Source organism: Xenopus laevis, chromosome 8L, assembly GCF_017654675.1.
Source record: "Xenopus laevis strain J_2021 chromosome 8L, Xenopus_laevis_v10.1, whole genome shotgun sequence".
In the NCBI taxonomy this organism is placed as follows: domain Eukaryota; kingdom Metazoa; phylum Chordata; class Amphibia; order Anura; family Pipidae; genus Xenopus; species Xenopus laevis.
The window spans coordinates 126,068,024-126,095,310 of NC_054385.1; the positions used below are offsets into that span (position 1 = coordinate 126,068,024).

Sequence of the window (27,287 nt, forward strand, 5' to 3'; positions counted from 1 at the left end):
AAAATTCCTTCCTGACTCCAAAATGGCAATGGGACCAGTCCCTGGATCAACTTGTACTATGAGCTATCTCCCATATCCCTGTATTCCCTCACTTGCTAAACACCATCCAACCCCTTCTTATACCTATCTAATGTATCCGCCTGTACCACTGATTCAGGGAGACAATTCCACATCTTCACAGCTCACTGTAAAAAGCCCCTTCCCAATATTTAGGAACCTCTTTTCTTCTAATCGGAATGGGTGACCTTGTGTCGACTGGAAAGACCTACTGGTAAATAAAGCATTAGATAGATTATTATATGATCCCCTTATATATTTATACATAGTTATCATATCACCCCTTAAGCGCCTCTTCTCCATCCTGAATTTGGCCAGTCTTTCCTCATAGCTAAGATTTTCCCTTTACCAGCTTAGTTGCCCTTCTCTGTACCCTCTCTAATACAATAATGTCCTGTTTGAGTGATGGAGACCAAAACTGTACGGCATATTCTAGATGGGGCCTTACCAGTGCTCTATACAGTGGAAGAATGACCCCCCTCCTCCCTTGACTCTCTGCCCCTTTTAATACAACTCAAGACCTTATTTGCCCTTGATGCTGCTGACTGGCATTGCTTGCTACAGCCAAGTTTATTATCTGCACGGACTCCAATCTCTGTCTCCATTATGGATTTGTCTAGTGCAATCCCATTAAGGGTATAAGATATTTTTACATCCCAGGTGCATGACTTTACATTTATCAACATTGAATCTCATTTGCCACTTAGCTGCCCAGATTGCCAGTTTGTCAAGATCCTGTTGCAAGTGTCACATCCTGGATGGAATGAATTGGGCTGGATAATTTTGTGTCATCTGCAAACACTGATCTACATAGAACACCCTGAGTGCTGACAACATATCTTGCATATCATAAGGTGTCTCAGAAAAAGTGCTGAGTGCGATATGCAGAGTGAGTCACATTGGCGTCTCAGGTATGTTAGATCACAGTATGTTAAATTAACATGTTAGATTCCAATGATATTGCAGAAATAACAAAATAACAAATTTTTGTGGCAGTTCCCATTATGAGTGGGTTTTGTTTTACCTTGGATACTTCTCTTTGTCAACTATGTTGCAACTTCTCGCTACAATGGACATGATCTGAGACACAACGGATTCTTTGTTACAATGATTTTTATCCTTGGATTCTTTTTCTCTTTTTTTGAGACTTTTATTTATTCTATTCATTTTTGAGACTTTTAATTATTCACTTTTTGTTTAAAGACACTTTTTGAACTAATCACTGCTTCACAACTGTATTTTATACTGGATGAGATTTAATATTTATGTATATAACAATGCTGATGTCACGGAAAGGGGGCCGGGCATGTGGTCACACCCCCTTCCTCACTTTAAAAGAGCATTGTAATGTGTAACACAGGGCTTGAGAAAGGGCCTAGTAGGCTCGAAACGTTGCCTTTTTGCATATGGGCTTAATAAAATAATTCTTTTTGAACACAACTGCAACCTGACTCAGTGTGCTACTGGCTTTCTTTCTGGATATCGATTTGACCCAGTGACAGGAGTGGGTCCCACAGTACAGCACCTGGCACTACAAAAGTGTATATCAGGGAGGTGAGCGCTCCACTTGATTGGATCTGCAAACACTGATACATAATTAAAATACCCTCCCCTAAATCATTAATTAACAATTTAAATAAAGTGGACCCTATACCGACCCCTGAGGGACCCTACTAAGAACCTTACTCCAAGTAGAAAATGTACCATTAACAACCACCCTCTGTACCTGATCCTGTAGCCAGTTTCCTATCCATGTGAAAACGACTTTATTAAGCTGAAAATCCAAATAGATCACGTCTTCTGCCCCCACTGTCCAGTATCTTACATACCTCATTATCAAATTTGTCTTCATAAAGCCATGCTGATGGCTGCTCATAATGCCATTCACTAGGACAAAAGTTTGAATGTGATCCCTTAACAAGCCTTCAAATAATTTGTCCTTCATGGTTGTCAAACTTACTGGCCTATAATTGCCAGGCTGAGATCGTTATCCCTTTTTAAATATTGGAATAACATCAGCTTATCTCCAATCCATAGGCACCATACCAGATGAAAGTGAATCGGAGAAAATCAGAAATAGGGGCTGGTCTAAAACTGAACTTAGCTCTTTTTAGAACCCGGGGGTGTATGCCATCAGGCCCTGGTGCTTTTTACATTAATATTTATTAAAGCTTTATGAATCATATGCTAGTCAGCCACTGACTAGATTGAACTGAGCCATTAGTGCAGCTATAAAGTGAGCCTGTGAACTCAGACTCCTCTATTGTATACACTGAAGAAAAGAACCGATTTAGCACATTTGCCTTATCTGTATCTGTTACAACCATACTGGTACCATTATTTAATGGAGCAACACTCTCAACCTGCATCTTTTTACTATTAATATACTTAAATATTAAGTTGGCCTCAGCCGCAATGCACTCTTCATTTCCTTTCTTAGCCTTCCGGATTGCTGATTTACAACATTTATTACAGTGTTTATATTCATTAAATGCAGCTTCTGTCCATACAGATTTGTAGTTTTTAAATGCTTTTCTCTTCTTTACAATTAAATTCTTTACTTCTGTATTAAGCCACACAGGATGATTCTTAGAGCTTCTACATTTACTCCTTAAGGGAATAAATTGAGAACATTAATGATTTTATATAATTTTAAATGACAAACATTTCTGTTCTGTGTTTTTAGCGGAAAACTTAAATGGATACTGTCATGGGAAAATCATTTTTTTTTCAAAATGAATTTTGTTTTTATATTCAATTTTGAAATCTGGCATGGGGCTAGACATATTGTCAATTTCCCAGCTGCCCCAAGTCATGTGACTTGTGCTCTGATAAACTTCAATCGCTCTTTACTGCTGTACTGCAAGTTGGAGTGATATCACCCCCCTCCCTTCCCCCCCCCGCCAGCAGCCAAACAAAAGAACAATGGGAAGTTAACCAGATAACAGCTCCCTAACACAAGATAACAACTGCCTAGTAGATCTAAGAACAACACTCAATCGTAAAAACCCATGTCCCAGAAAGCATTTCTCTCCTACAGGTCAGGCACATGACCAGGGGCAGCTGGGAAATTGACAATATGTCTAGCCCAATGTCAGATTTCAAAATTGAATATAAAGAAAAATCTGTTTGCTCTTTTGAGAAATGGATTTCAGTGCAGAATTCTGCTGGAGTAGCACTATTAACTGATGCGTTTTGAAAAAACATGTTTTCTGATGACAGGATCCCTTTAATGCCCCAATCAATACTCTGTAGGGCAGCCCTCAAGGCACTAAAATTAGCTTTTATGAAATTCATGTTTTTTTGTTGCCCCAGTATATATTTGTTTTTTTGCACCAGACATTAAATGATATAACCAGGGGTTCAATGACTTGCACATTTGCTATAAGTTCTGGGTCATTTGAGATCACTAAATCCAGAATAGCATTTTTCTGTTTGGCTCCTCAACAACCTGTGCCATAAAATTGTCATGTAACCGTTTATAAACTTGTTCCCATTAACTGATCTGGCAGTATTGTTGCTCCAGTCAATATCTGGGTAATTAAAATCCCCCATTATCATTACTTTACCCAAACTAGCAGCCTTTTCTATTTGCATCAGAAGCTTCGCCTCCTCGTCACTTACATTAAGGGGTCTATAGCGACTCCTATAATTAATTTGCTGTACTCTTTACAATTGGTGAAGAACTCCACCCATACGACTTCTGCCCCCTCATTTCCTAACATAACCTGCTCCTTTATATAAGCTTTTAAATCTTGCCTAACATACAGTCATACCCCTCCTCCTTTTCTATTGCCTGATATTTACTGCTCAGTCATGCGACTACATGTTTTGGCCACACCAGTCACATCATATTTTCCCTCCAGGACCAGCAGCTCCAGCTCTCCCATTTTACCAGTCAGACTTCTTGCATTTGCAAACATACATTTAATACTGGTACCATATTGAACATATGACATGTGCTCCTGCCTATTCTTAACAGTATCCCCAGCCAAATCTCCTCCCCAATTTCCCTTCCTTTGCCCACTATCTCATCTAACCTGTCTTCCACTGAATCTTTTACTGAACCCTCCCCCCCCCCATGCCTAGTTTAAAATCTTCTCTCCCAAAACAGCTGCACCATCATCATTGAGGTGCCCCCATCCCTAGCAAAGAGCCGGTAGCTGACTGAAAAATCAGCCCAGTTCTCTAAAAACCCTCCTCCCTACACCAATCTCTCAGCCACACATTAATCTCCCTACGCTCCCGCTGTCTCCTTAGCGTTGCTCGTGGCTCAGGTAATGTCTCTGAGAAAATTACCTTGGAAGTCCTTGCCCTCAACTTAGTTTTTTTTTTTTTAAATCGTTCTTGAGGACTTCACCACTTCCTTTAAAGGAGAAGGAAAGGTTAAAACTAAGTAAGCCTTATCAGAAAGGTCCATCTAAATATACCAGTAAACCCTCAAAGTAATGTCCTCTGTCAAAAGAAACAGCACATTTCTTTCCTTCTATTGTGTACTCATGGGCTTCTGTATCACCCTTCCTGCCTTCAGCTTAAAGTGGACCCGTCACCCAAACAAAATTATTCCACATCCTATTTTATCATGTTAGTCAAGCAAAATGAACTTTAATTACACTATATAAATTATTTGAATATTGTTTCCTACAGTCTGGGAACTCATATTTATAGCAACCAGGAAGGAGCCATTTTGTGGACACTGTTATTAAGACAAGTCTTGTATCATCTCAGAATCTTGTTTGTGCACCAGGGGACAGGGACCCAATGTCCATCCCCATGTCCTGGTTACACAATTAAATCGTTAATATAGCTGGGGACGGGTAAAGCAGGGAGAGCGGTGACATCTAGGAAGTGCTGAATGGAAAGTGAAAGTAATTGTTTGCCCCGCCTCTATGCCTAGGCATAGAGGCGGGGTAGGTAATATTTGATTGACAGCTGATATTTTTAAATGAGTTTACAACAGCTATGAATGCTTTAATAAAAAAAAGAAATTGGATTTCATATTTAATTTAAAAATGACTTTTATTCTACAGATTTTTATGTCTGGGTGACGGGTCCACTTTAAACCTCATTGCCCTGGGCGTGAGCATGCTCCGTTTGTTCCTCTTCCCCCACCCCCTCCCTTCTCTACTGTAATCTGAGCCCAGAGGAGGGAGAGACTCAGGCAGGAAGTGATGTCACACCATGTTAATACTGCAGCTCCTATCCTAAACAAACAGAGAGTTTCTAGAGCTTTTTACTCAGGTATGGTAAAACATTCTACAGAATAACTATAGCATTCTAGCTTGCACTATTGCAGCTAATCTATTGGCAATAAAATGCCTCCGTAGCTTTCCTTCTCCTTTAACATTGTCATTGGTACCTATGTGTACCAAGACTGCCGGGTCTTCCCCAGCCCCTCCCAATAATCTGTCCACTCGTTCCACCATATGCCGAATCCTAGCACCAGGCAAGCAGCAGACTGTTCAGCATGAAGGGTCCTTACTGCACATTACCCTATCCACCTTTATAATAATTGAATCCCCTATAACTAGAACCTGCCTTTCCTTCCTTGCACTCGCCACACCACCCATGTATACTATGAGTATCTGTTACTGCAGGTGGACTTGGAAATGTAACCAAAGCTGTACTGAGTCTGGAGAAGCTGCTCTGTCCCATCAAATTTGTATATAAGCAGTCTGTGTAGGGGAGTTTTGGTAAAGAATTAACCCCTCTGTTGCTGTACATGCAGCATTGAATCAAAGAAAATATCGGCGTTGGCTAAGAACGACACTTTGCGCTCATGTACTGTTATTTTAGTGAAATTTCATACAGGAATAAAGTTGCTTTGGAGTATTTTTGAAGAATTCTGTGAGGCATTTGTATTTTCGCTCTATTTAAACTGTGTGTCTATAAATAGTTAACGTTAATCCTGCTTTTGTTATGAAAACATGACACACACTGTACAACAAGACTTTGTATTTATTAGGCATAAACAGAATCTTTACTGGTGATAATAATGTGTCCACTTATTGATGTGTAATTAAAAGTGATGCCACTAAACACAGTTCTACATATTTATAAGAATCATTTTTTGTGTTTTTCCTTTGCAGTGAATGGGAATCTCTGTGCAGAAGATCCAGTCCCAATAATCCAGTCCCAATAATCCAGTCAGACGGGGTGGGATCAAACTCATGCTTTCCTTCATAAGTGACGTGCTAGTAACAGATAAGGACAGAACACTCACCACTAGCAATGGGAAAGTAACACACACATAGAAACTGTGCTATTTGTGTGTTCCAGGGTTCACTTTAATATTTATTTTGTTTTATGCACTTCTGAGGGCTTAGGAACTTTGCCTTTTTTTTGGATGTGGCAGAAAATTGGTTAGAATTTCTATACAAAGCCTTAAACCTACACTCTGGAGGACTTTCCACATTTTGCATTAATGTTCCTCCACTGAATCTCATCATCTTCCAGATTACCAGTAGATCTGAATTTAGATAAGTTCTTTGAATGACCAAAACTGTAGCCAAGCACTTTGCAGACTTTTATGGCTAGAATATCCCAAAGTACAAAATTAGCATTAATCTCCACTGACCTCTGATATATATATTTGGTTCTTTTTATATACAGGTATATCACAGCTGAACCGTTATTTCTCTTCTGTCAACAGAATTTGTCTGACCTGGTGCCAAAAACTATAGTTGAAGTCAGTGGTAGGAGAGGGGTATTGAGGGATAAGATACTTGACTTCATAGCAAATCACAATACTATGAGTGTGTGCCAGCATGATTTTATGCGCAATAATGTAGATCTAGATTAACTTAATTTCCTTTTATGAAAAGGTGAGCAGGAACCTCGATTCTGGGATGGCAGTGGATGTGATTTACTTAGACTTTGCTAAAGCATTTGATACAGTGCCACACAGAAGGTCACTGGTTAAATGAAGGAATGTTGGCCTGGAACATAGTATTTGTACCTGGATAGAGAACTGGCTAAAAGACAGACTACAAAGAGTGGTGGTAAATGGAACATTTTCTAATTGGACCAGAGCGTATACATATGTTAAATAAACATGTCTGTGATGTGTCGCTATTGTGTCTTTGGCCCAGATAAGTCGCCCCCCAGTAGTTACGTCACTGAGCCAGTTTTTTCATTTAGCCAGTGTGTCTGGGCTGCACTTTTTCATGGATTTCACTTTTTCAGATGTTTTCAAATAAATCCGTCAATATAATTGCACATATAGTGACAATCTACCTTTATTCTTGTGTTTTTTGTTATGTTGAAAATCACAAAAAGAATAAAATATTGTTACATTCATCTTGTTTTAATAGAAAGATGTTACTGAGTTAATACTTGTACCTGCTGTGTTTTGTTTTTGATCAGAAGGTTTGAATGAAAGTATTCAGATCTGTATGGAGTTGAAAATTGTAAATCTAAATGCACAGATTTACTGTCACTTGTGTAAATAGATGAATTTTGTTTGTTCCTTTTTTGACATTATGCATTTTGTTTTTTTGCTTAATGAAAAGACGGTTATGATTAAGCCTTTATTTTAAATAAAGCCAATTCTACAAATTCTCTTGTGTCACATGAATCACCCACAAATCACATCCCATTGACATTAATATGATTATGTGTAAATCATTCTGCCTGGGTAATTACCCCCTGTGTACCCAGTGTATCAGTGTATATGTCACACAACATGTAGGGGTGGTTCACCTTTGAGTTAAGTTTTAGTTGGTATAGAACAGTGACCCCAACCAGTAGCTTGTGAGTAACATGTTACTCTCCAACCCATTGGATGTTGCTCTCAGTGGCCTCAACGCAGGAGCTTATTTTTGAATTCCAGACTTGGAGGCAAGTTTTGGTTGTATAAAAACCAGTTGTTGTGCCAAACAACCTCCTGTAGCTGCCAGTCACATAGTGGCTACCAAATAGCCAATCACAGCACTTAATTGGCAATCCAGAAACTTTTCTACACCCTTGCGTTGCTCCCCAACACATTTTATTTTTGAATGTGGCTCAAAGGTAAAAAAGGTTGCAGATCCCTGGTATAGAATGTCCCATTCCTGTTGACTGCAATTGGTCTTTATTTATTTTTTTTAAATCATTTTTTAACTATTTGCATTCTTCTACATCTTTCCAGCTTTCAGTTGGGGGTCACTGACCCTGGCAGACAAAAACTATTTGTAAACTTGGTCAAGTCAGCTCCGTTTTCACCTTTTTGTTCAGAGATCCCAGTTCAGGTGCAGTTAAAGGACAAGGAAAGGCAAAAAAATAAAATCCCATTTTTACTTTCTTTAATGAAAAAGAAACCTATCTCCAATATACTTTAATTAAAAAATGTGTACCGTTTTTATAATAAACCTGACTGTATGCAGTGAAATTCTCCCTTCATTTACTGCTGTGGATAGGAATTGTCAGATGGTCCCTAACTGCTCTGCAGGGAAACAATCATACTTATGAACAGCAGGGGGAGCCCCCGCCTTACTTCCCAGCCATGCAGAACTCAAGCAGCTTTGTTTATGATGATCCCTAAGCAGCCCAGACCACACTGAGCATGTGCAAGGTCAGGGTCAGGCAAAGATGTATAACAAAGTTACAAGATGGTGACCCCCTGTGGCCAACTTTGAAAGCATAAATCATTTGTTTGATTAGGCGTGTGGTGCAGTAAGTTCATGCTTATGTTTAGTATACAAAATACAGCATTTCTAGCCTTTTTCTATTTTAGACTTTCCTTGTCTTTAATGGCCACCATCCATTCATATGCTACAGAAGACTTGAAGCACAGCACCGGTTTATGTTTAAGAATAAAAAGCCTTTATTAAGCACATTTGGCAACGATCTGGGTAAACATAAACCGGTGCTGTGCTTAGTCTTCTGTAGCCAAAAACTATTGCTCTGTGTGCTTACAATGTTGTTGCTGTTAATTTTTCATATCTGTCTATTCAGTCTCCTGTTTATATTCCAGTCTCATACACATCACTGCCTGTTTGCTGAGATAAACAAGACCCTGGTAACAAGATAGATGCTGAAAACAGGAGAGTTGCTGAAGAAAAAGATAAATAACTAAAATTCAACAACAATGGTAAATTGTCTCAGAATAACAATGTCTATATCATACTAAAAGTTCATTTAATTCATTTTATTCCATCTTTTTCAAGAACCTACTATAAATAACTCTTTTAATAACTAACAATACTGAACTCATCTCTAACATTTGTGTGGGTGAGGGGCATTTAGGGAATAGTGATCATAACATGGTCTCCTTTGAGATTCTGTTGCAGAAGCAATTCTATAAGGGAGTAACTAAAACACAAAATTTCAGACGTGCAAACTTTGACAGTATAAGGGCATCCCTGCAACATATTAAGTGGGAAATGCTTTTCACAGGGAACAAAAATGTGAAGTCTTTAAATGCTGCTTAATAAATATACTTGTCAGTATATTCCACTTGTAAGCAAGGAACGTCGTTGCAAAGCAAAACCTTTTTGGTTCAATAGAAGCGTTGAGGTGGGTAAGAAAAGACGTGCTTTTAAGGCTTTCAAGTTAGCTGGTACAGCCGAAACATTTATAAGGTACAAGGAGGCCAATAAATCATGCAAAGAAGCTATAAGGCAAGCTAACATTGATATGGAAAAGGATATTGCAGCAAGCAGTAACAAAAATCCAAAATTATTTTTTAAATATACGAAAGTTAGATATTGGTGAGCACCAACCATCAGTTATAGGAAAATGGTGTGCAGAGTCAGATAATAAATATTAAATTACAGAAAAAAAAGAGAACTGACCCATATAACTGCACCATCCCATCCACAGCATCCAAGTTTCTAACGTGTAAAGAGATAAATAAAACGTAACTTTTAATGTAAATTTTTTTTTAAATTTATGTCCAGTGTTCACACTTAAAATTGAGCTAACCACAGAGTACTGATTGACCAGGGCAAAATATGTTGGTGCTTTAGGTCAGTACTAATTAGTTATGTGATAGATACATACTACTGAACACATACAGCGTATAGCAAATACAAAGTGTCCCAGTACTGGGCACAAAACACAACCATTAAAGGATTCCACTTCCCGTGCCAACCCCTTCACCCCCTTTGAGATCCTTCCCACAGAGTAGCGATCCGGGCACACTTAGTCAATTGTTGTTGTTAACACGATATAGAGAGGATTAAATACCCCGTGCCAACCCCTTCACCCACTTCGAGATCCATCCCATGAAGTGGTGTCCTCGGCACCCTCAAACGATTCCCGTGATGAAGTTGCACCTTTTATCTTAAAGGGGAAGGAAACCTAGTCGGCGCAAACATCTCACCCCCCTCCCGTTTTTTCCCCTCCCCCCTGGCCTACCCCTCCCGCTGGGCAAAAGCCCCTAACTTGTTACTTGCCCTTCTGCACAGGTCCAGTCCAGGGAGTTCACAGACGACATCTTCTTCCACGCGATCTTCTTCCTGCTTTAAACTGCGTTTTGGCGCATTCGCAGTAGGATCATTTCGCCGGTACGATCTACTGCGCATGCGCGTGACTTTTGGCGCATGCGCAGTAGATCGAAATGCTCCTACTGCGCATGCGCCAAAACGCAGTTCAAAGCAGGAAGATCGCGTGGAAGAAGATGACGTCTGTGAACTCCCTGGACTGGACCTGCGCAAAAGGGTAAGTAACAAGTTAGGGGCATTTGCCCAGCGGGATGGGTAGGCCAGGGGGGAGGAGGGAGGGTGGGTAACAAACGGGAGGGGGGGTGGGGGGTTTGCGCCGACTAGGTTTCCTTCCCCTTTAAAGTGACACAACAAACCAGTGTGCCTGAGGCATGGTAAATTGCTGCTATTAAAGCTAACTCGATCATGAAATGCCACCAACCCATTCACCCGCATCTAGTTCCCACCCAATCCATGTAGTTGAGCCCTTCAAGGTCCCTATCAGTAGTCCTGCCTAAGCCGTAGCTATAAAGTGCGCCTGACGCGCGTTTCACCCGCCAAATTGCGGGCTTTGTCAAAGGCATGTGTGAGCGGGTAAAGCACATCTATTTATAGACGCCGGATCCGTTCGGCACCGTTTGAATGGGCCTATCAGATCACAGTACGTAGCAGAGGGGAAAAAGACATCGTCGGCATAGGGTGTAAGCCCGACAGATACTGGTCAGCAACCGCCTCCCTACTGTATGCGCGTCACTTGTAATCACTGACAGACTGTGCGCTTGTCGGTACTAGTCTAGCCGACTCCATTTATATCTAATACGATCCTAAGAAACTAATATGTATATAACGGACACATTATTAACGGGTAATTAGCCTTGCATTATGTGGTATGGCAGAATAATATCGCATTTATCTGCTACAAAGATTACAATACGTTGTTGCAATCTGCTCGTTCCAAAGGTGCACATTGGATACATATCACTGCATGAAGATTGCCTGATTAGACTAGAGATATTCAAAAAGCCCATATGGATACATTCTTGTTAGTCAGTAGGGAATTATTGTGTATCCTTCGGGCATTACAATATTGATACTAGTAACCAGATATGTAGCACACCTATTGTTACAGTCAATCTAGTATACTTGTAACAAGATAGTTATATGAAAACATTCATGGTGATACTTTCATTCAGTCCATTTGGACTCAGTGCATTCAGAATGAATATCCATTCGCTCTCCTTGGATAAGAGGGCTGTTTCCCGATCACCTCCCCTTATTCCAAGGGATACCTTAGAGAGACCCATTGCTTTCAGGTCTCTGCTCGAATGATTATGATTCTCAAAAAAATGGCGACTGACTGGTGACAATTTCTTGTTGGCTTTCAATAAATCTAACGCATTATCTATGCTATGGAAAAAAGTCTCTTTTTTTAAAGGAGAAGGAAAGGTTAAAACTAAGTAAGCCTTATCAGAAAGGTCCATCTAAATATACCCCCAAAGTAATGTTGCTCTGAGTCCCCTGTCAAAAGAAACACAGCATTTCTTTCCTTCTATTGTGTATACATGGGCTTCTGTATCAGACTTCCTGCCTTCAGCTTAAACCTCATTGCCCTGGGCAAGAGCATGCTCAGTTTGTTCCTCTTCCCCACCCCCCTCCCTTCTCTGCTGTAATCTGAGCCCAGAGCAGGGAGAGACTCAGGCAGGAAGTGATGTCACACCACGTTAATACTGCAGCTGCTATCCTAAACAAACAGAGAGTTTCTAGAGCTTTTTATGGTAAAACATTCTACAGAATAAATATAGCATTCTATCTTTTATTCTAACTATTGCAGCTAATCTATTGGCAATACAATGCCTCCGTAGCTTTCCTTCTCCTTTAAAGACTCGGTTAGTTTTGCCGACATAGATTTTATCACAGGGACAAGTAAATATATAGATAATATTGTCAGTGTTGCATGTGAAGCTGTGTTTGATCCAGTGTTTCTTACCAAATCTATCCACAACAAAATCACGATTACTCATATATTTACAGGCTTTACATCTACCACATGCTGAAGTCCCTGTTCTTATTAGATGGTCCCGTTCGGAAAAATGACTTCTAACTAGATAGTCTCTTAAAGTGGGCGCTCATCTGCAGCTGGTCAAAGGACGTGGGGCCAACTTAGTGGACAGAATTGGGTCCGTATGTAGAATATGCCAGTGTTTTTTCAGGATAGAGTTGATCATAGGCCATTGCTTACAAAAAAGTTCCTATAAACCTGATCGGGGATCTCTTGTGTGGTACTAACAGATTGTTCCTGAGGGTCTTAAGTGCTCTCAAATGGGCTTTATGAATAACATTATATGAATAACCCCTTTGAACTAAGCGTGTGGTAAGTTTACTTGCCCTCCTTTTGAAGGCCTGTGGGTCTGAGCAATTACGACTTAGCCTCAGGAATTCTACAACCGGGATTCCTCTCTTAGTTGCCTTTGGGGTGATGGTTTTGGAAGTGTAGTATGGAGTCGGTCGCAGTCTTTTTGCGAAACAGATCAGTGCCAATAGTACCATCTTCCAGAATGGATATAGTAATGTCTAAAAAGTCAATACTCACATTACTGATGGTATGTTTAAGTTTAATATTGAGAGAATTGTTATTTACACAGCTGAGAAATTCAATCAGGCTTTCTTCATTGCCTGTCCAGAAAAACACCAGGTCATCAATATAGCGAAACCAATAAGATATGTGTTTGGTGGATTGGGCCATTTGGTCCCCAAAGACCCAATTCGCCTCCCACCATCCCATAAAGAGGTTGGCATATGTGGAAGCGAATGCTGCACCCACAGCTAAACCTCTTACTTGCAGGTCGAATTTTTCATGGAATACAAAAAAGTTGTGATTGAGACATAAGTTTGTGAGATGTGACATAAAGTCTTTATACTCACTGTCCCAACCACTCTCTGTCTCCATGAAATATCTAATGGCCTGTAGAGTAGAGTAGAGTGGTTACAAATTGCCTTAATTTTGTGTCAATATATTGGCTGGCCTTTTCCCATATGTTGCCGTTGCCTGACACAATGGGGCGACCAGGAGGTTCGGTCAGACATTTATGAACCTTAGGGAGCATATAAAAGGTGGGGGTAACAGAAATATCATTGCATAATGCCCTGGATTCCCTTGTGGTGATTAGACCTGTCTGTAGGCCATCCGTAATCAGATTGTTATACATTAATCTGAATCGAATCGTCGGATCCCCAGATAACTTACAGTAGCATGAGGTATCATTTAATTGTTTTAATGCCTCAGTGAGGTACATGACCTGTGGCCAGATCACAATGTTGCCCCCCTTATCTGATGGTTTTATAATCACATCCTTCCATGAGTTTATTTCTTTAAATAGCCATTTTCTCATGCATACTCAGATTGTTGTCCCCCCCCCGATATTTTCTAATCCGTTTCAGATATAGACAAAAACAGCTGACTACAGGGTTAAACTAAGGATGGAAAAGATATATATTAGTTATGTCTCAAGGTGACAGGTCCTCTTTAAGGGAACTTTTCTCTTTGTCTCCCTGGATGGTCAATTTCTACAATGGCTTCTGGGGAGGCCTCATCTTTGGTGGCTCCTCCTCCATGTTAGAGGACAAACTTAGACTCCTACGGGGGTCTTTCTTTTCTCCCAACAGTCACCTATGGTTCCCAACATTCTCTTGCTGGTAGTCCTTCCCCTTGGCCAAGTCATTCCTTCCTGTTGTCCAGTCCGAATTGTTCGTTGCTGCTCCTATTGAGCATCCCCTGGAAGCTACCACCACATCTAGACCAGGTGGAACCCAAGGTTCCTTCAGCCTCCTACAGGGGGTCAATGCAGTTGTGCTGAATAAATAGGGCACACACCTCCTCACTCACATGCCAAACACTGGAAATGATGTTAGACAGATTTCCGAAAATATTCGGGACAATTGCCCACAATTTGCAATTAAATGCACACGCAGTTGTATTCATTTTGGCAAACCAGACACAACTGCAGTAGGGGCAATCATGGTAACACTGTTTTAATTACTGTATATTAGAAATATGTTCACACTTTTAGTATCCAAATCATTTGGGTGAAGTTGCCCTTTAAAGAACAACTTAAGCTTAACTAAAAAAGTAGCTAGAAATGTTGTACATTATGTTTTGTGCTTCTGTACCAGCCCAAGGCAACCACAGTCCTTTAGCAGTAAAGATCTATGTCTCCAAAGATGCCCCAGTAGCTCCCCATCTTCTTTTCTGCTGATTCACTGCAAATGCTCTGTGCTGCTGTCACTTACTGAGCTTAAGGACCCACTCACAATATACAGTATACATAGAATAGAAATGTCACAATATAAGGCTGATTAGTAATTAATACAGATAATTACTACATGGCAGCACAGAAACCAGTGCAATTAGCATCAGAATTGAATAATCAGCAAACCTGTAGCATCCGCTTATATTACAGCCAGGGAAGCTCATTTTCTGCTGGATAATTAGTGACGAGCCCTAAGCTTAGCTTCTCAACAGCCAATCAGAGCCCACTGAGCATGTGAGTGTCACAGACACTTTCCAAGATGGTGACCCCCTGTGACAAGTTTGAAGTCCTGGATCATTGCTGCTATTGACAAGCTGAAACTTTAGCCTCGTGCAATAAGGTTGTTATATAAAATTTGGATTTTTTTTTAGCCACATTCATTTTTAGGGTTTAGTTGTCCTTTAAAGTCTTGCTGAAGTGTATGTGCACAAACAAATGAGCATTGCCATATTTCTAATGGATGTGTAACCACCAGCAACAAAATTGTCAGGATCACAAAGTGTATTATACAATGTGGCCAATTTTCCAAGAGAAAAAAATGTTGTTTAAAGGATAAGTAAACCGTTAAAACAAAGGAAAGTAAAATTGATGAGGGGGCTATTCTAAGCACTTTAATTTACATTATTTATTTATTTTTTTAATTCCACGTTATTAAGGGATACATGTACTGTTAATATGAATGAATTTTGTTACAACAGCGTCACCTGCTGGTCATTTCACACCAGAGAATGTAGAATATACTGTAGTAAGGGTACAGCAAACGAGAAGACATCAAATTAAATGTTTCACTGCAGTTTTTATTACATATTACAAATCTTTAGACACAATTCTGTGTGTCATTGCTCTTACAGGAACAGTTCAGTGTAAAAATAAAAACTGGGTAAATAGATAGGTGGTGCAAAATAAAAAAATGTAATATAGTTAGTGAGGCAAAAATATAATGTATAAAGGCTGGAGTGACTGGATGTGTAACATAATAGCCAGAACACTACTTCCTGCTTTTCAGCTCTCTAACTCTGAGTTAGTCAGTGACTATAAGGGGAGCCACATGGGACATAACTGTTCAGTGAGTTTGTAATTGATCCTCAGCATTCAGCTCAGATTCAAAAGGTTTTTTTTATATTCAAGAATAGAAAGTCAACTCTTAAAATAAATGAATACTCACGCTACAGCCACACAAGGAGTGTAATACAATTAAAAAGAAAAAAGGAAAGAAAAGAACCTTGTTTGCGACTGTATCTATTTATAGTATAAGCGCAAACAGGCAACCTTATCAGCTTAAAATTCCCAACTTGATACTTTGTTATCAAGGATAAGCTGATAACACCAGGTTATATAATTTGTGGAAATACAATGTTGCTTGTTGTCGAGATAAAGTGAGTTAAGCTTGAACCAGCTGTATAATTAAACTTACATTTAAATGTTTACTTTCATTTATGCCAAGCCACTTTTAACTGTGCACCTTAGATTTAATTAATTGTTGAATTAATTCATTTGCACTAGTCACTTTATTAGTTGAAACACACCAAATTAATTTAAAAATAATTGCATAATCGATTGCACAGGTCAATTTATATAGTGTACATTAATCAACTGTAGTATTCATTTTCTCGTTAAATCAATTTTTATTGTATGTATTAGTCAAGTTGGTTTAATAAAACGTCAAGAGCAAACATAATCAACATGTAATTAATTGGAGTTTTATATAGTATTGGCACTTATAATTGATAAAGGTGATTGAAATAATTGCGATTAACTCCTGGTTTGCTATCGATTGTTTTTGGCGCCGTGTTATTAACTCAGTGAAAAAAAACAAATAAATAACTAAAACAATTGATATTCTTTTTATAAAAAAAGTCACTGACTAACTCAGAGTTAGAGAGCTGAAAAGCAGGAAGTAATGTTCTGGCTATTATGTTAGACATCCAGCCTTTATACATTATATTTTTGCCTAACTAACTATATTAGATACATTTTTTATTTTACACAGCCTGTTTACCCAGTTTTTACTTTTATACTTAACTGTTTCTTTAAAGTGGCCAAAAGGCTACTTTATTGCTTTAAATCTACTATAACATATAACGTAAGATTCCTGTGAAGATAAAAAGTCTATGGGCATATGCTTGGGAAAGAAACCCCAAGAGCAGCCATCTAAAGAGTCCATTGGCTGAATAGACTTCAAACATCATGATGCTGGTGAATTAGTGAATAATTATGACTGGATCATGCAGAGGGGGATGGGCGGGTGGTACTTGTGATGGGAATCATCCTGTGCAAATGTTCTCTCTACACATTGTGGCATCACTAGTGATTGCCCTGGCCAAGTAAATATATCTAATCTGATCCCAATAACATTAATGGGGAAGACATGTGGCCAATAAGGAGAGTCCAGCTCAATCTCTGCACTACAGACACGAACACACAGGGACGAGTCAGGGATAAAACATTATTTACTGTATATCCCAGTCCTTTACTCAGGATTACCAGACTGAGGGGTTTAGTTGCACACAATGAGACACAATCAGTAGAACTGCTCCTCAGAACAGAAGTAGGAGGGAGATCTCACCGTCCAATGTAGAGAATCCCGTCTGATACTATAAATATATTTCCTGGTGCCGAAGAACAAGCACCACGTGACTCCATAATCGCCTCATTTACATACAGGGCGGTAATAAACGTCAGCACTTAAATTACCCGTGATTCCTGTGTTGGGCCTGCCACGGGAACTTAGTGTGTTGTGGTGGAAAGTTTTGTACTGGGTATATCTGGAACCCGGTTATCAGGTTCGGCAGGCCCAGGCCTAGGGCGGCAAAAAATAGGGGCGGCATGCTGCCCAGCCGCATTATGGGGACGTGTGCGTCCCCATTCAATTACACCAGCTGCACTGGCGTTTTTTCGCCGGCGCGCTGGGAAGGGAAAGTGTAGGCGGGCGCTAGGACCTCCTGACCCCTGGTTGGACCGCGCGGCCTAGGGGTGGCCGGCAAAGAAATCCAGCGCTGAGGTTCGGAAGAGACATTGTACCAGTACAGCTTGGATCCTAAACTACTGAAATCTGCTCAGTGAGTTGTTGTTATTATTATTATTCTCCTCCCGTCATGACCCATGCATCCCTTACCTCGTGCTCCTTTTCATCAATAAAAACACTTGACGCCTGCTTCATTTGAATTATACTGGCCACAGCTTTTATTGATCTCCCAACATTATAACACAAGAACAAATTCATGTATATGTAATATTTGCAATAAGCAATAATAGCCCTTGTAACATTTTAATAATAATAACAGTCATAACAATACATAACTCTTTTTCAATTTCATACACTTATGAATCACAACATACGGTATACATACCTCTCAAATACATATATATATATATATATATATATATATACCGGTAACTGACCTATAGAGCCCCCTGTCAGACTGCCTTTCTTCGCCCATGGCCCTTGATATTCTCTAGCCGCAACCCCTTAGCTCAGAGAACCATACTCCCCATTTACTCTGGGACTCCACTCACTTCCAAGGTCCCCATCCCATCTGTTGCCATGGTTACCACCAATCTACCAACTCGGGCCACCCACCTTAGGGGTTAAGCCCTTGGCCAGCACCTGATATTTTCTGGCCCCCCCCCGCTCTCACCCCCAGCAGACTGACAAGAACTCCGCCAAAGCATGCAGCATTGTAAACCTTCAATGCTGCAAGCACCTCCACACCTTCCAAGCAAATTTGAGTGATTCCCCTATGTTGAAATTAAACAAATCTGAACCATTCTCATTCAAGTGGACCCCATCCTCACCCCAAAAGGAACTCCGATTATCGAAGTCGCTATGCCTGATCACAATCCCCCCTTGCGCTTGGACGAACTTTGAAACCGCCTTATTCGTCTTTATTCTTGCCCTATCCACCGCTACCTGTGACCTTGCTCCCCTCCAATTTTTTCTCGGAAGTATTTCGGACCAGATCAAGCAACATCCAGGAAAAAGCTCCCAAAACCTGATGAAATCCCTCTTGATATCTTTTATTAGCTGTTTCATGGGGGTTTTTGCCAAATCATTGCCCCCCGCATGTAACAGCATGATGTTTGGAGGCCCTGTCAATTCTGCCTCCCTTATGGCCATTGGAACTAACTCCAACCAACACAGGCCTCCAACCCCCATCCACTTCACCTTTGCCTGCTCCTCCAAGAAACCCATCTGTTGCCCCCCTGGGCGAATCTTTGCCCTGTCTGCTGCCCGACGGATGAATGAGTGTCCCAGCAGCCAAATTTTGCACTGCAAATGCCCTGCAACGAAGGAAAAAACATTGTAACGCAATTAAAAAACCGTCGTAACTAGTTAAACTTCAATCCTCCCCGGTCTAACATACAGCTTGAATCGATTGGACTCCCATCTGCCGATCCTCCGAATCGTATCTTCCCCCAAGCCCCACCTGGCCGCTTCCGTTGCCGCCCCAATCCTAAAGGAATGGCTCCCATATTCCTTGACCTCTAAACCCAATACTGCCATTGCCTTCCGAAAAACCGCGATAAACTGGAATCGTGACAGGCATGAGCCATCATCATGTATCAGTAATGAGCCCATCTTCTGAGGCCTCCTAGATACGTATTCCCGAAAACACCGTATTGGGCAAGTGCTACATCCCCCTACCTCCATCAATTGGACCCGCAACCCTTTTCCATTTTTATCTGTCTTAGAATTCCTTATTTGTATTGTCAATCCCTGTGCGTGGACTTCCACATCCTCGTACCTCACTCCCCCCCTGCTGATCTATTATTGCTGACCAACTCCCCAATTCTGAAAGCACCAAAGAATGCCCATGAGAATGCCACCCGGAACAAGCTTGCCTCAAACGATGACCTAACCACATTTTTCAAAACTTCAAACAACCCTTCTAAAATATGCAGGGTTATGGGGCGCCTGCGGTCCACCGTGACTTTTTCCCTTCCGTAACCTTTAATGGCTTGTTTAATTACAAATTCTTTTGTTATGTCCCTCCAACCCATTAACTTGAACAAAAAAGTTAGCGCCGCCATCTTTTTACCAATCCCAGCCACAGATACTCCTTTTTCAAAATCTGTGACCAACATCCATGCCATCAGCCCCATTCTATCCACTTCCTCTAACCACTGACTGTTCCACCAAGTCCAGCATACCTACTATAGTAGATGCCAAACGAGGTCCGGGCAAGGTGTTCCCTGGATATCCGCTTCTGGCACCAGCTCCCGAAACTTGTCCCACTGAAAACGAGATAACGCATCAGCAACATTGTTATCACACCCCGGTACATGTCTTGCTCTAAAGGCAATATTAAGCTGAAGGCAACGCAGTACCAAATGTCTCAGTAGCCCCAGCACTGGGCGCGATCCTGATTTCAAGTTATTTATTGCCATAACAGTGGACATATTGTCTGAGTGAAATACCACTGAGTTGTTGGCCAATTGCCGCCCCCAAATTTCCACTGCCACTACGATAGGAAACAACTCCAACAGGTTTAAATTCACTGTCGATCGAGCTGCTACCCAATGTTGTGGCCACGGTGCAGCGCACCAGGCGCCCTTGAAATATGCCCCAAAGCCCAGTGCTCCGGATGCATCCGTGAACAGATCCAAATCCCTGTTGGACTTAGGGTCAGACAACCAATAGGACCGCCCATTGTATTCCTGTAAGAATGTCAACCAAACCTCTAAATCAGCCTTGTGGCCTTTGTTAAGGCGAATAAAATGGTGAGGTTGCTGTACTCCCGCCGTAGCCAACGACAGGCCTCTCGAAAAAACCCTGCCCATAGGGATTACTCTGCAGGTAAAATTCAATTTTCCCAAAAGGGACTGCAGTTGCCTCAAGGTCAGCTTCCTTGCTACCCGCGCATATTTCACCTCCTCTGTAAGCCCCTCTATCTTGTCTTTTGGAATCCTGCACTCCTGTCGAATACTGTCTATCTCTATGCCCAAAAATCTCAGGCAAGTGTATGGGCCTTCAGTTTTTTCTTGTGCTAATGGCACCCCAAATTCGGCCGTAACTTCTTGTAGCCTCTGTAGCAATATCGCACAGAGAGTCGAATTCCCGGGGCCCACGCAAAGAAAATCGTCCAAATAGTGAATTATCGCATCCACTCCAGCCCTCTGTCGTACCACCCATTCCAAAAAAGTGCTGAAAGCCTCAAAATATGAGCAAGAAATTGAACAGCCCATTGGTAAGCTCCTATCCACATAGTAACCTCCAGCGAAAAAACAACCCAGTAAATGAAGCGACTCACGATGAACCGGCAGGAGTCTGAATGCCGACTCAATGTCGGCTTTTGCCATCAAAGCGCCCCTGCCCGCCTCTCTAACCAACCGCACTGCTTCATCGAATGATGTATAACAAACTTTTGCCAGTTCACTGTCAATTGCATCGTTCACTGAATCGCCCCTTGGGTGTGATAAATGGTGGATTAGCCTTAATTTTCCTGGCTCTTTCTTGGGCACCAAGCCCAATGGGGATACTCTCAAACCCGCCAATGGTGGTTCTTCAAACGGGCCGGCCATCCTACCCAATGACACTTCCTTGTGTAACTTTGTAAGAACCAAATCCGGGTCCGCCATTGCTGAGAGTAAATTTCTGAGCGAAACAAACCCCGCACCCCCTTCTCTTTCTGGTATTCAAAAACCCCACTGGAACCCCTCTTTTTAACAGCAAGGCCTTCTCTTTTTTAGGGTATTTATTTAACCATGGAAGCATCGCCCCCAGGTTCACCGGAGTCACCCCCTTTTCCAAAACCCTCTTTCGCTCTGCTCCCAGCTCCCTTTGATTTTTTAAAACATCTGCTGACAGGGTGATTCCCCCCACACCATGAACATTCATGCCTGAATCTGCATGACGCTCCCCACTTACATTGGCTGTCATTAAACAGCCAACATACTCCTTTTTTGTGCGCCCCGGCCGGAGTAGAGCTGTGTCCGCCGGAGCCACTGGGAAAGGGCTGACTTGAACCCCCCACTGTTCCCGTATACCCTTGGTACCCTTTATTGTTCATTAAACGCATCCAAAGCCCAATATCCCTATGATCCCAATTAAGGTCCGCCCGAACCGCTATACGTTGACGAAACTGTTCATCGTAGCGAAGCCACGCGTAACCGCCATACACTCGGTGCGCCTCCAAAATCCCGTCCAGATAACAAAATAACGCAGAACACACCTCCGGGTGCTTTTCCCCTATAACACTGGCCAATAAAGAAAAAGCTTGCAGCCAATTCCCGAATATTCTGGGAATCAGCCTAAATCTACGTCTCTCTTCATCCTCCTCCTTCCTATGTTCCTTCCCTTTCTCGTATCGGTCTATTCCAAAGCGTTCCAGAGGCAACAGCGTAAAAATGTCAACATACTCCCTATTCCAAATTTTTTCTTTTACCTCCTGTTTAAGGTGAGCCCCCAATGGGCCCTCGTAGCAAACATATGTGCTACCTTTTGCAGAATCTGACAGTGGCAATTTTTTCTCCTTGCTCTTTTCCCCACTGCTCGCCTCCCCTTGCCCAACTAATGATGATATAGGGCTTGCCGCCTCTGTCACCCTTGTAGCGGCCGTCTGCCCATCTTTTCCTGACTCGAGCGCCACCTTGTTCCCTCCTAGCACCCCAGTTTCCACCCCACCTTGCCCTTTTTGCCACTGGGAAAAAATCTGTTGCAGACACTCAAAAAATGACTCCGCAGGACCAGTCTGTTCCCCACTCCCTGGCCCTTTTCCCTGCTGTATATTCAATGCAATTGTATAAGTAGCTGTCTGATCAGTACCTGGCACATTACTTGTATCCGGTTGTTCTTCATGCCTTGTCCCCTCTCCATCCTGTATAATTGTGCTGCCATGTCCTGGGACCTGCAATGAAACAAGTGAAGAGGGCCCACCCGTATCTGCCATACCCCTCAGCACAGTTGTGGTCTCCCCTCCCACCGCTGTCTCACTAGCCCAAAACCGGGCCTCCTGTGTGCCTGCTGCAACCCTAATGTCCCCTTGTTCAGTGTTCTGCATGTCTCTCCCTGCTCTTCCCCCCAAGGCCCCCCCTCTCCGGGTTCCCGCAGAAGTGTCACTGTTCCCCCCAAAAGGCAGCACATTCTCTTTGCGCCAAACTGCACTCTCTCTGGGGCGCCGAACAAAACTTGCCCCCACAGCGCTGACCCCTTCGCAGGGGCCCGCCGCATCCTCTCTCTCCCGCCTTCCCCACTGCGCTCCGGGACCTGTCAGTCTCCCCCGCTCACTTGCCTGCTCCGCTTGGCTGACCCTGACTCCAGCGGTCATTCCGCTCCTCTGACTTCCCCTCCTTGGGCTGCCCGCCATGCTGCTGCTCCTTCCCGCCACTGTCTGTGCCTGCCGCCTCCTGCCCTGCCTCGACTCACCCGGAGCTGCTGAGGTACTCGGCTGCGGTGATGGGGACCTCTGTCTCCTCCCGCCGCTGCTTCCGACCCTGGCCTCTGCCGCCATGCTGCGCCCATGTTCACGGCTCTTCTTACCGGCTGGCGACGGACTAAGTCTGCTAGGGGCCCATGTCTCCGAGACCGCCTCGGTATGGCTTGCGCCGGTTCAGCGTCCGTCTACGGTATCAGCTGTCGCAGCCAGTCATCTCCCCTCTTCTGCGCCTCGGTCCGTAGTTTCGCCAACAGGTCGTCCAGCTCCGCCATTGCTGTGTACTTCTCCTCCTGCGCGATGTCCTAAAATGGTGTCCCCTCTTGCTCTCCTCGCCTGAAAATGCCCTCCCTAGCTCCGCCCACTCGAAACTCCTCCTCCCCTTCTGACATCATCTGTGCCCAGTACTACTCGCAATGAAGCAGGGTCATGGCCGCCCCTCCCCCGAGACTTGTAGTCTGCTCCGTGGCTAGCAGGACGGGCTGTCAGTCAGACATGAGACTGGGGGGCACAGTGTTTGTAAACAAAGCTCCTGTCATAGCGGTGGTTTATTTCTATTAGATATTCTTGCTAATAGTGATCTAGTCAAAAATGTCAGCATTTGGTCTGTACCAAGCAGGACATAGTGTGTAACCCTATTGCATTACACTGGGCGTAGAACTGTGTTTGTGGAGATGTCAGCTTGAGACTTTATCCATTGGAAATGTTGTGACACTTTCTGAACTTTGATTTAAACTGTTAATGTCAGTAAAGCTTTGTGAAGGGCAAACAAAGGGAGCACTCACCCACACCTTGCTGTCTGCCTTGCCGTCTGTGCTGACACATGCACACGCTTCTGGAAGACACGCTGGGAGCTGTATCCAATAGGTATCTGAATCATGGAGCAAGAGGCAGCATTAGGGTCCTTTTAAAAAATCCAATTTTATTGATAATGCATCATAAAACCAATATTAAGCAACAGTGTATCCAGCTCAACGTGTTTCGTGGCCTCACGCCACTTCCTCAGAAGCACAGAGCCCAGCGTCTCCCGACCCTCTAAATAGAGGCAACCCACACCTGTCTAAAATCATTAACCCCTCACATCTCCTATAAAAATCGTGAGTCTGTCACACTTAGCATTAAATCCATGAATAAATAAGTAGACACATAGATACAAAACTCGCCAGTTGATCAACCCCTTTAAATAAATAAATAAATAAATATATCTTGGGCATAATAGAGGCAAATTAATGGAAAAAGAGTACATAATACATGCAATAAATCAGTATAAATGTCTAAAATCCATAAAGTTAAATACATATTATAAAGAAAACAAATTATTATAGTTAATTCATTAATATTATAGTCACAGTAATTTTAGTGTAATAAATACATGACTGGCAGCCAGAAAAAAGGAAATAAATACACAAGGAACGCTAATCGGTTCATTCACAGAAACAGGAGATCTCCCAATCTCTATTCAATCCCCCATAGGTCTCTGTGGTTTTCAATTGATATATCCAAAAAACGTGTGCTCGCCATCCGAACAGTCTTTCCAACATATTGTGCACAACAATCGCACGTAATCAGATAGACAATTCCCTTTGATGTGCAATTGAAGTATTGATTGGCATTATATGATAATCCCGTGACCGAACTTGTAAATGTTTTAGACGGTTTAACGTAACAACCAGTCTTGCATCTACTTCTCCCGCACTTATACATCCCTTTGTACTTGAGCCATGTGGAAGTGTTTTGGTTTTAGAGGAAAAGAGGCTCGTAGAGATATGGGATGCTAAATTCTTTCCTCTCTTAAAAACAAATGAGGGTTTTGCATCTAGCACGTTCCTAAGCACTGGATCCTGGAGGAGTATCCCCCAGTGTCTACGTATACTGTTATTAATACAATGTGCATCCCTGCTATAGGTGGTACAGAACCGTACCCTCAGCGATTTACTTGTGTTACTCACCATCTGTTTAGATTTACATTTCAGCAGATCACTACAATTTAGAGCCACCGCTCTATCATAAGCGCTTTTTACATCTTCTGTTTTATATCCCCTTTTCAATAAAGCGGTCCCAAAGCATCATCGCCTGTTCCTGAAAAGAATCCCATGAAGAGCACACCCTCCGCAATCGCATGAATTGCCCCACTGTGATTGGTTTACGGAACAAATCCGTGACAATGTTATTCCCTTCAACCCTGAAAATCACATCTAAAAAAGGTAGTTTTACGGGATCTGTTTTGTGTGGAAAATGAATACCCTTAACTGTATGGTTACAAAATTCCACAAATAACGCTATGGAAGCCTCATCCCCATCCCAAACACCTATGCAATCGTCGATGTACCTATAGAACCTGATTATTTTGTTTTTAAAGCGGTTATGTTCACCAAAAACGTAAATCTTTTCTCACCAACCCATGACCAGATTTGCATAGTTCGGAGAGAAGGAGGCCCCCATCGCTGCTCCTCTCTGTTGTAAATAGAAACGTCCATGGAACAAAAAATAGTTGGATTGTAATAAAAAGTTAATACTATCCATGATGAATTCATTTTGAATATGTGGGAAAATATTATTCACGTTTAATCAAAATAGAATAGAGTGCATCCCCACATCATGTTCTATAGAGGAATATAGGGATGTTACATCCATGGAGAACCACCTATAGTTTAATCCCCACTTTAAATCAGACATTTTATTTAAGCACAAGGGGGCAAATTCACTAAAGGACGAAGCGCCTAACGCTAGCATTTATTCGCTAGCGTAGCGCATTTTCGTTAATTCGCCAATTCACTAATGGACGCTGGCATAAATTCGCTAGTGTTACTTCGCACCCTTACGCCTGGCGAATTTGCAAAACTGACGTAACTACGCAAATTCACTGACGCGTGCATTTTTCTGAACGCTACCTTTTACGCCAGACTTCCTTCGCCACCTCAGACCAGGCGAAGTGCAATAGAGTAGATAGGGATTGCTTCAAAAAAAGTTAAACAATTTTCTAAGTCCCAAAAAACGCTGGCGTTTTTTCTTTTTTTATGGGTGATAGGCTGAAAAAAATCTAAAATTTTTTTGGGGCTCCCCTTCTTCCCCCCTACATTTCCTAACTCATGGCAACTTAACTATACAGTGGGCACATGTGTAGGGCAAAATAACAATTTTATTTGCTGTTTTAAAGGTTTCCCAGGCTTGTGTAGTTCTGCTACATATACCTCCATTGTAACTTCAATTTGGTGCCGTATGCAAATTAACCATCGCTAGCGTACATTCGCTTTACTTGGCGAATTAACACTAGCACAACTTCGCAACCTTACGCTTCCTCTGAGCACAACTTCGGATTTTAGTGAATTTGCGTAGCACTGGCGAAAATACGCCTGGCAAAGTGCGGCAAAGCGGACGCTGACGCAACTACGAATCTTAGTGAATTTACCCCATAGTCTTGTCCCTCAAGTATGTTGGCAATTTGACTACCAGAGGTAACAAAAGTTGATCCACATTTAGATAATTCCTCAGTTAAGGATCCTATACCAGCCACAAAGGAACGACCTTTAACGTTCTCAAGCGACTTATGTACCTTTGGGAGTACGTGAAAAATCGGCATAATTGGATTCTTACAAAATAAAAAATCATATTCCTTCTGAGTAATATTAGCATCTCCCAAAGCCGACAATAAAAAATCTTTTAAAGGGGTTGTTCACCTTCCAAACACTTTTTTCAATTTAGTTGTTTTTAGATTGTTCCCTAGAAATAATGACTTTTTCCAATTACTTTCCATTATTTATTTTTTAAGTTTTTTCCAAAATCTAAGTTTAAAGTTGAATGTTCCTGTCTCTGGTGTTTGAGTCTGACAGCTCAGTAATTCAGGTGCAGACTCTGAACTGTCACAATTTTGCAACATTGAGTTGATCCATTTCTCAGCAGCATCTCTGGAGTATTAGCAACTATTGTATCAATTCTAACAGCTGCCTGTAATGAAACCCAGAGATTCTGCTCAGCAGGGACAAAGATAAGAAATGTATCAACTAAATGTATCCATTTAGAACAGTTTACAGGATCGGCGACCCCCCCTCCCACAGCTGCTTCAGAAGGAGAGAAATGACACTTTATACTTCAATATTAGGAAAACCGTGACACATAGAAAATAGAAAGTCATTGGAAAAAGTCGTTCT

The 27,287-nt window shown here is 41.9% G+C and overlaps 2 protein-coding genes across 11 annotated transcripts in view; one reads left to right on the plus strand and one right to left on the minus strand.

Annotated features, from left to right (window-relative positions):
• LOC108699404 (putative selection and upkeep of intraepithelial T-cells protein 1 homolog) overlaps window positions 1–7,614 on the plus strand; it is a 40,271-nt gene extending 32,657 nt beyond the window's left edge. For 4 of the 6 annotated variants that reach the window (XM_041573585.1, XM_041573586.1, XM_018231465.2 and 1 more), the window contains 2 exons: window positions 765–968; window positions 6,147–7,614. In XM_041573585.1, the coding sequence (XP_041429519.1) occupies window positions 765–838 (74 nt within the window). In that variant the 3' untranslated portion in view covers window positions 839–968; window positions 6,147–7,614. The remainder of the gene's footprint in view (window positions 1–764; window positions 969–6,146) is intronic. The other 2 variants (XM_018231466.2, XM_018231468.2) reach the window with 1 other exon arrangement.
• Window positions 1–27,287, minus strand: part of LOC121397210 — a 32,117-nt gene that overhangs the window by 1,298 nt on the left and 3,532 nt on the right. The window contains exons 3-6 of one of the 5 annotated variants that reach the window (XM_041573584.1): window positions 23,925–24,010; window positions 22,533–22,614; window positions 19,919–20,002; window positions 18,933–19,048 (exon numbers count right to left, since the gene is read on the minus strand). The exons of 1 other annotated variant lie outside the window; for it this stretch is intronic. In XM_041573584.1, the coding sequence (XP_041429518.1) occupies window positions 18,933–19,048; window positions 19,919–20,002; window positions 22,533–22,614; window positions 23,925–24,010 (368 nt within the window). 3 more of the 5 variants (XR_005963584.1, XR_005963586.1, XM_041573583.1) reach the window with 3 other exon arrangements.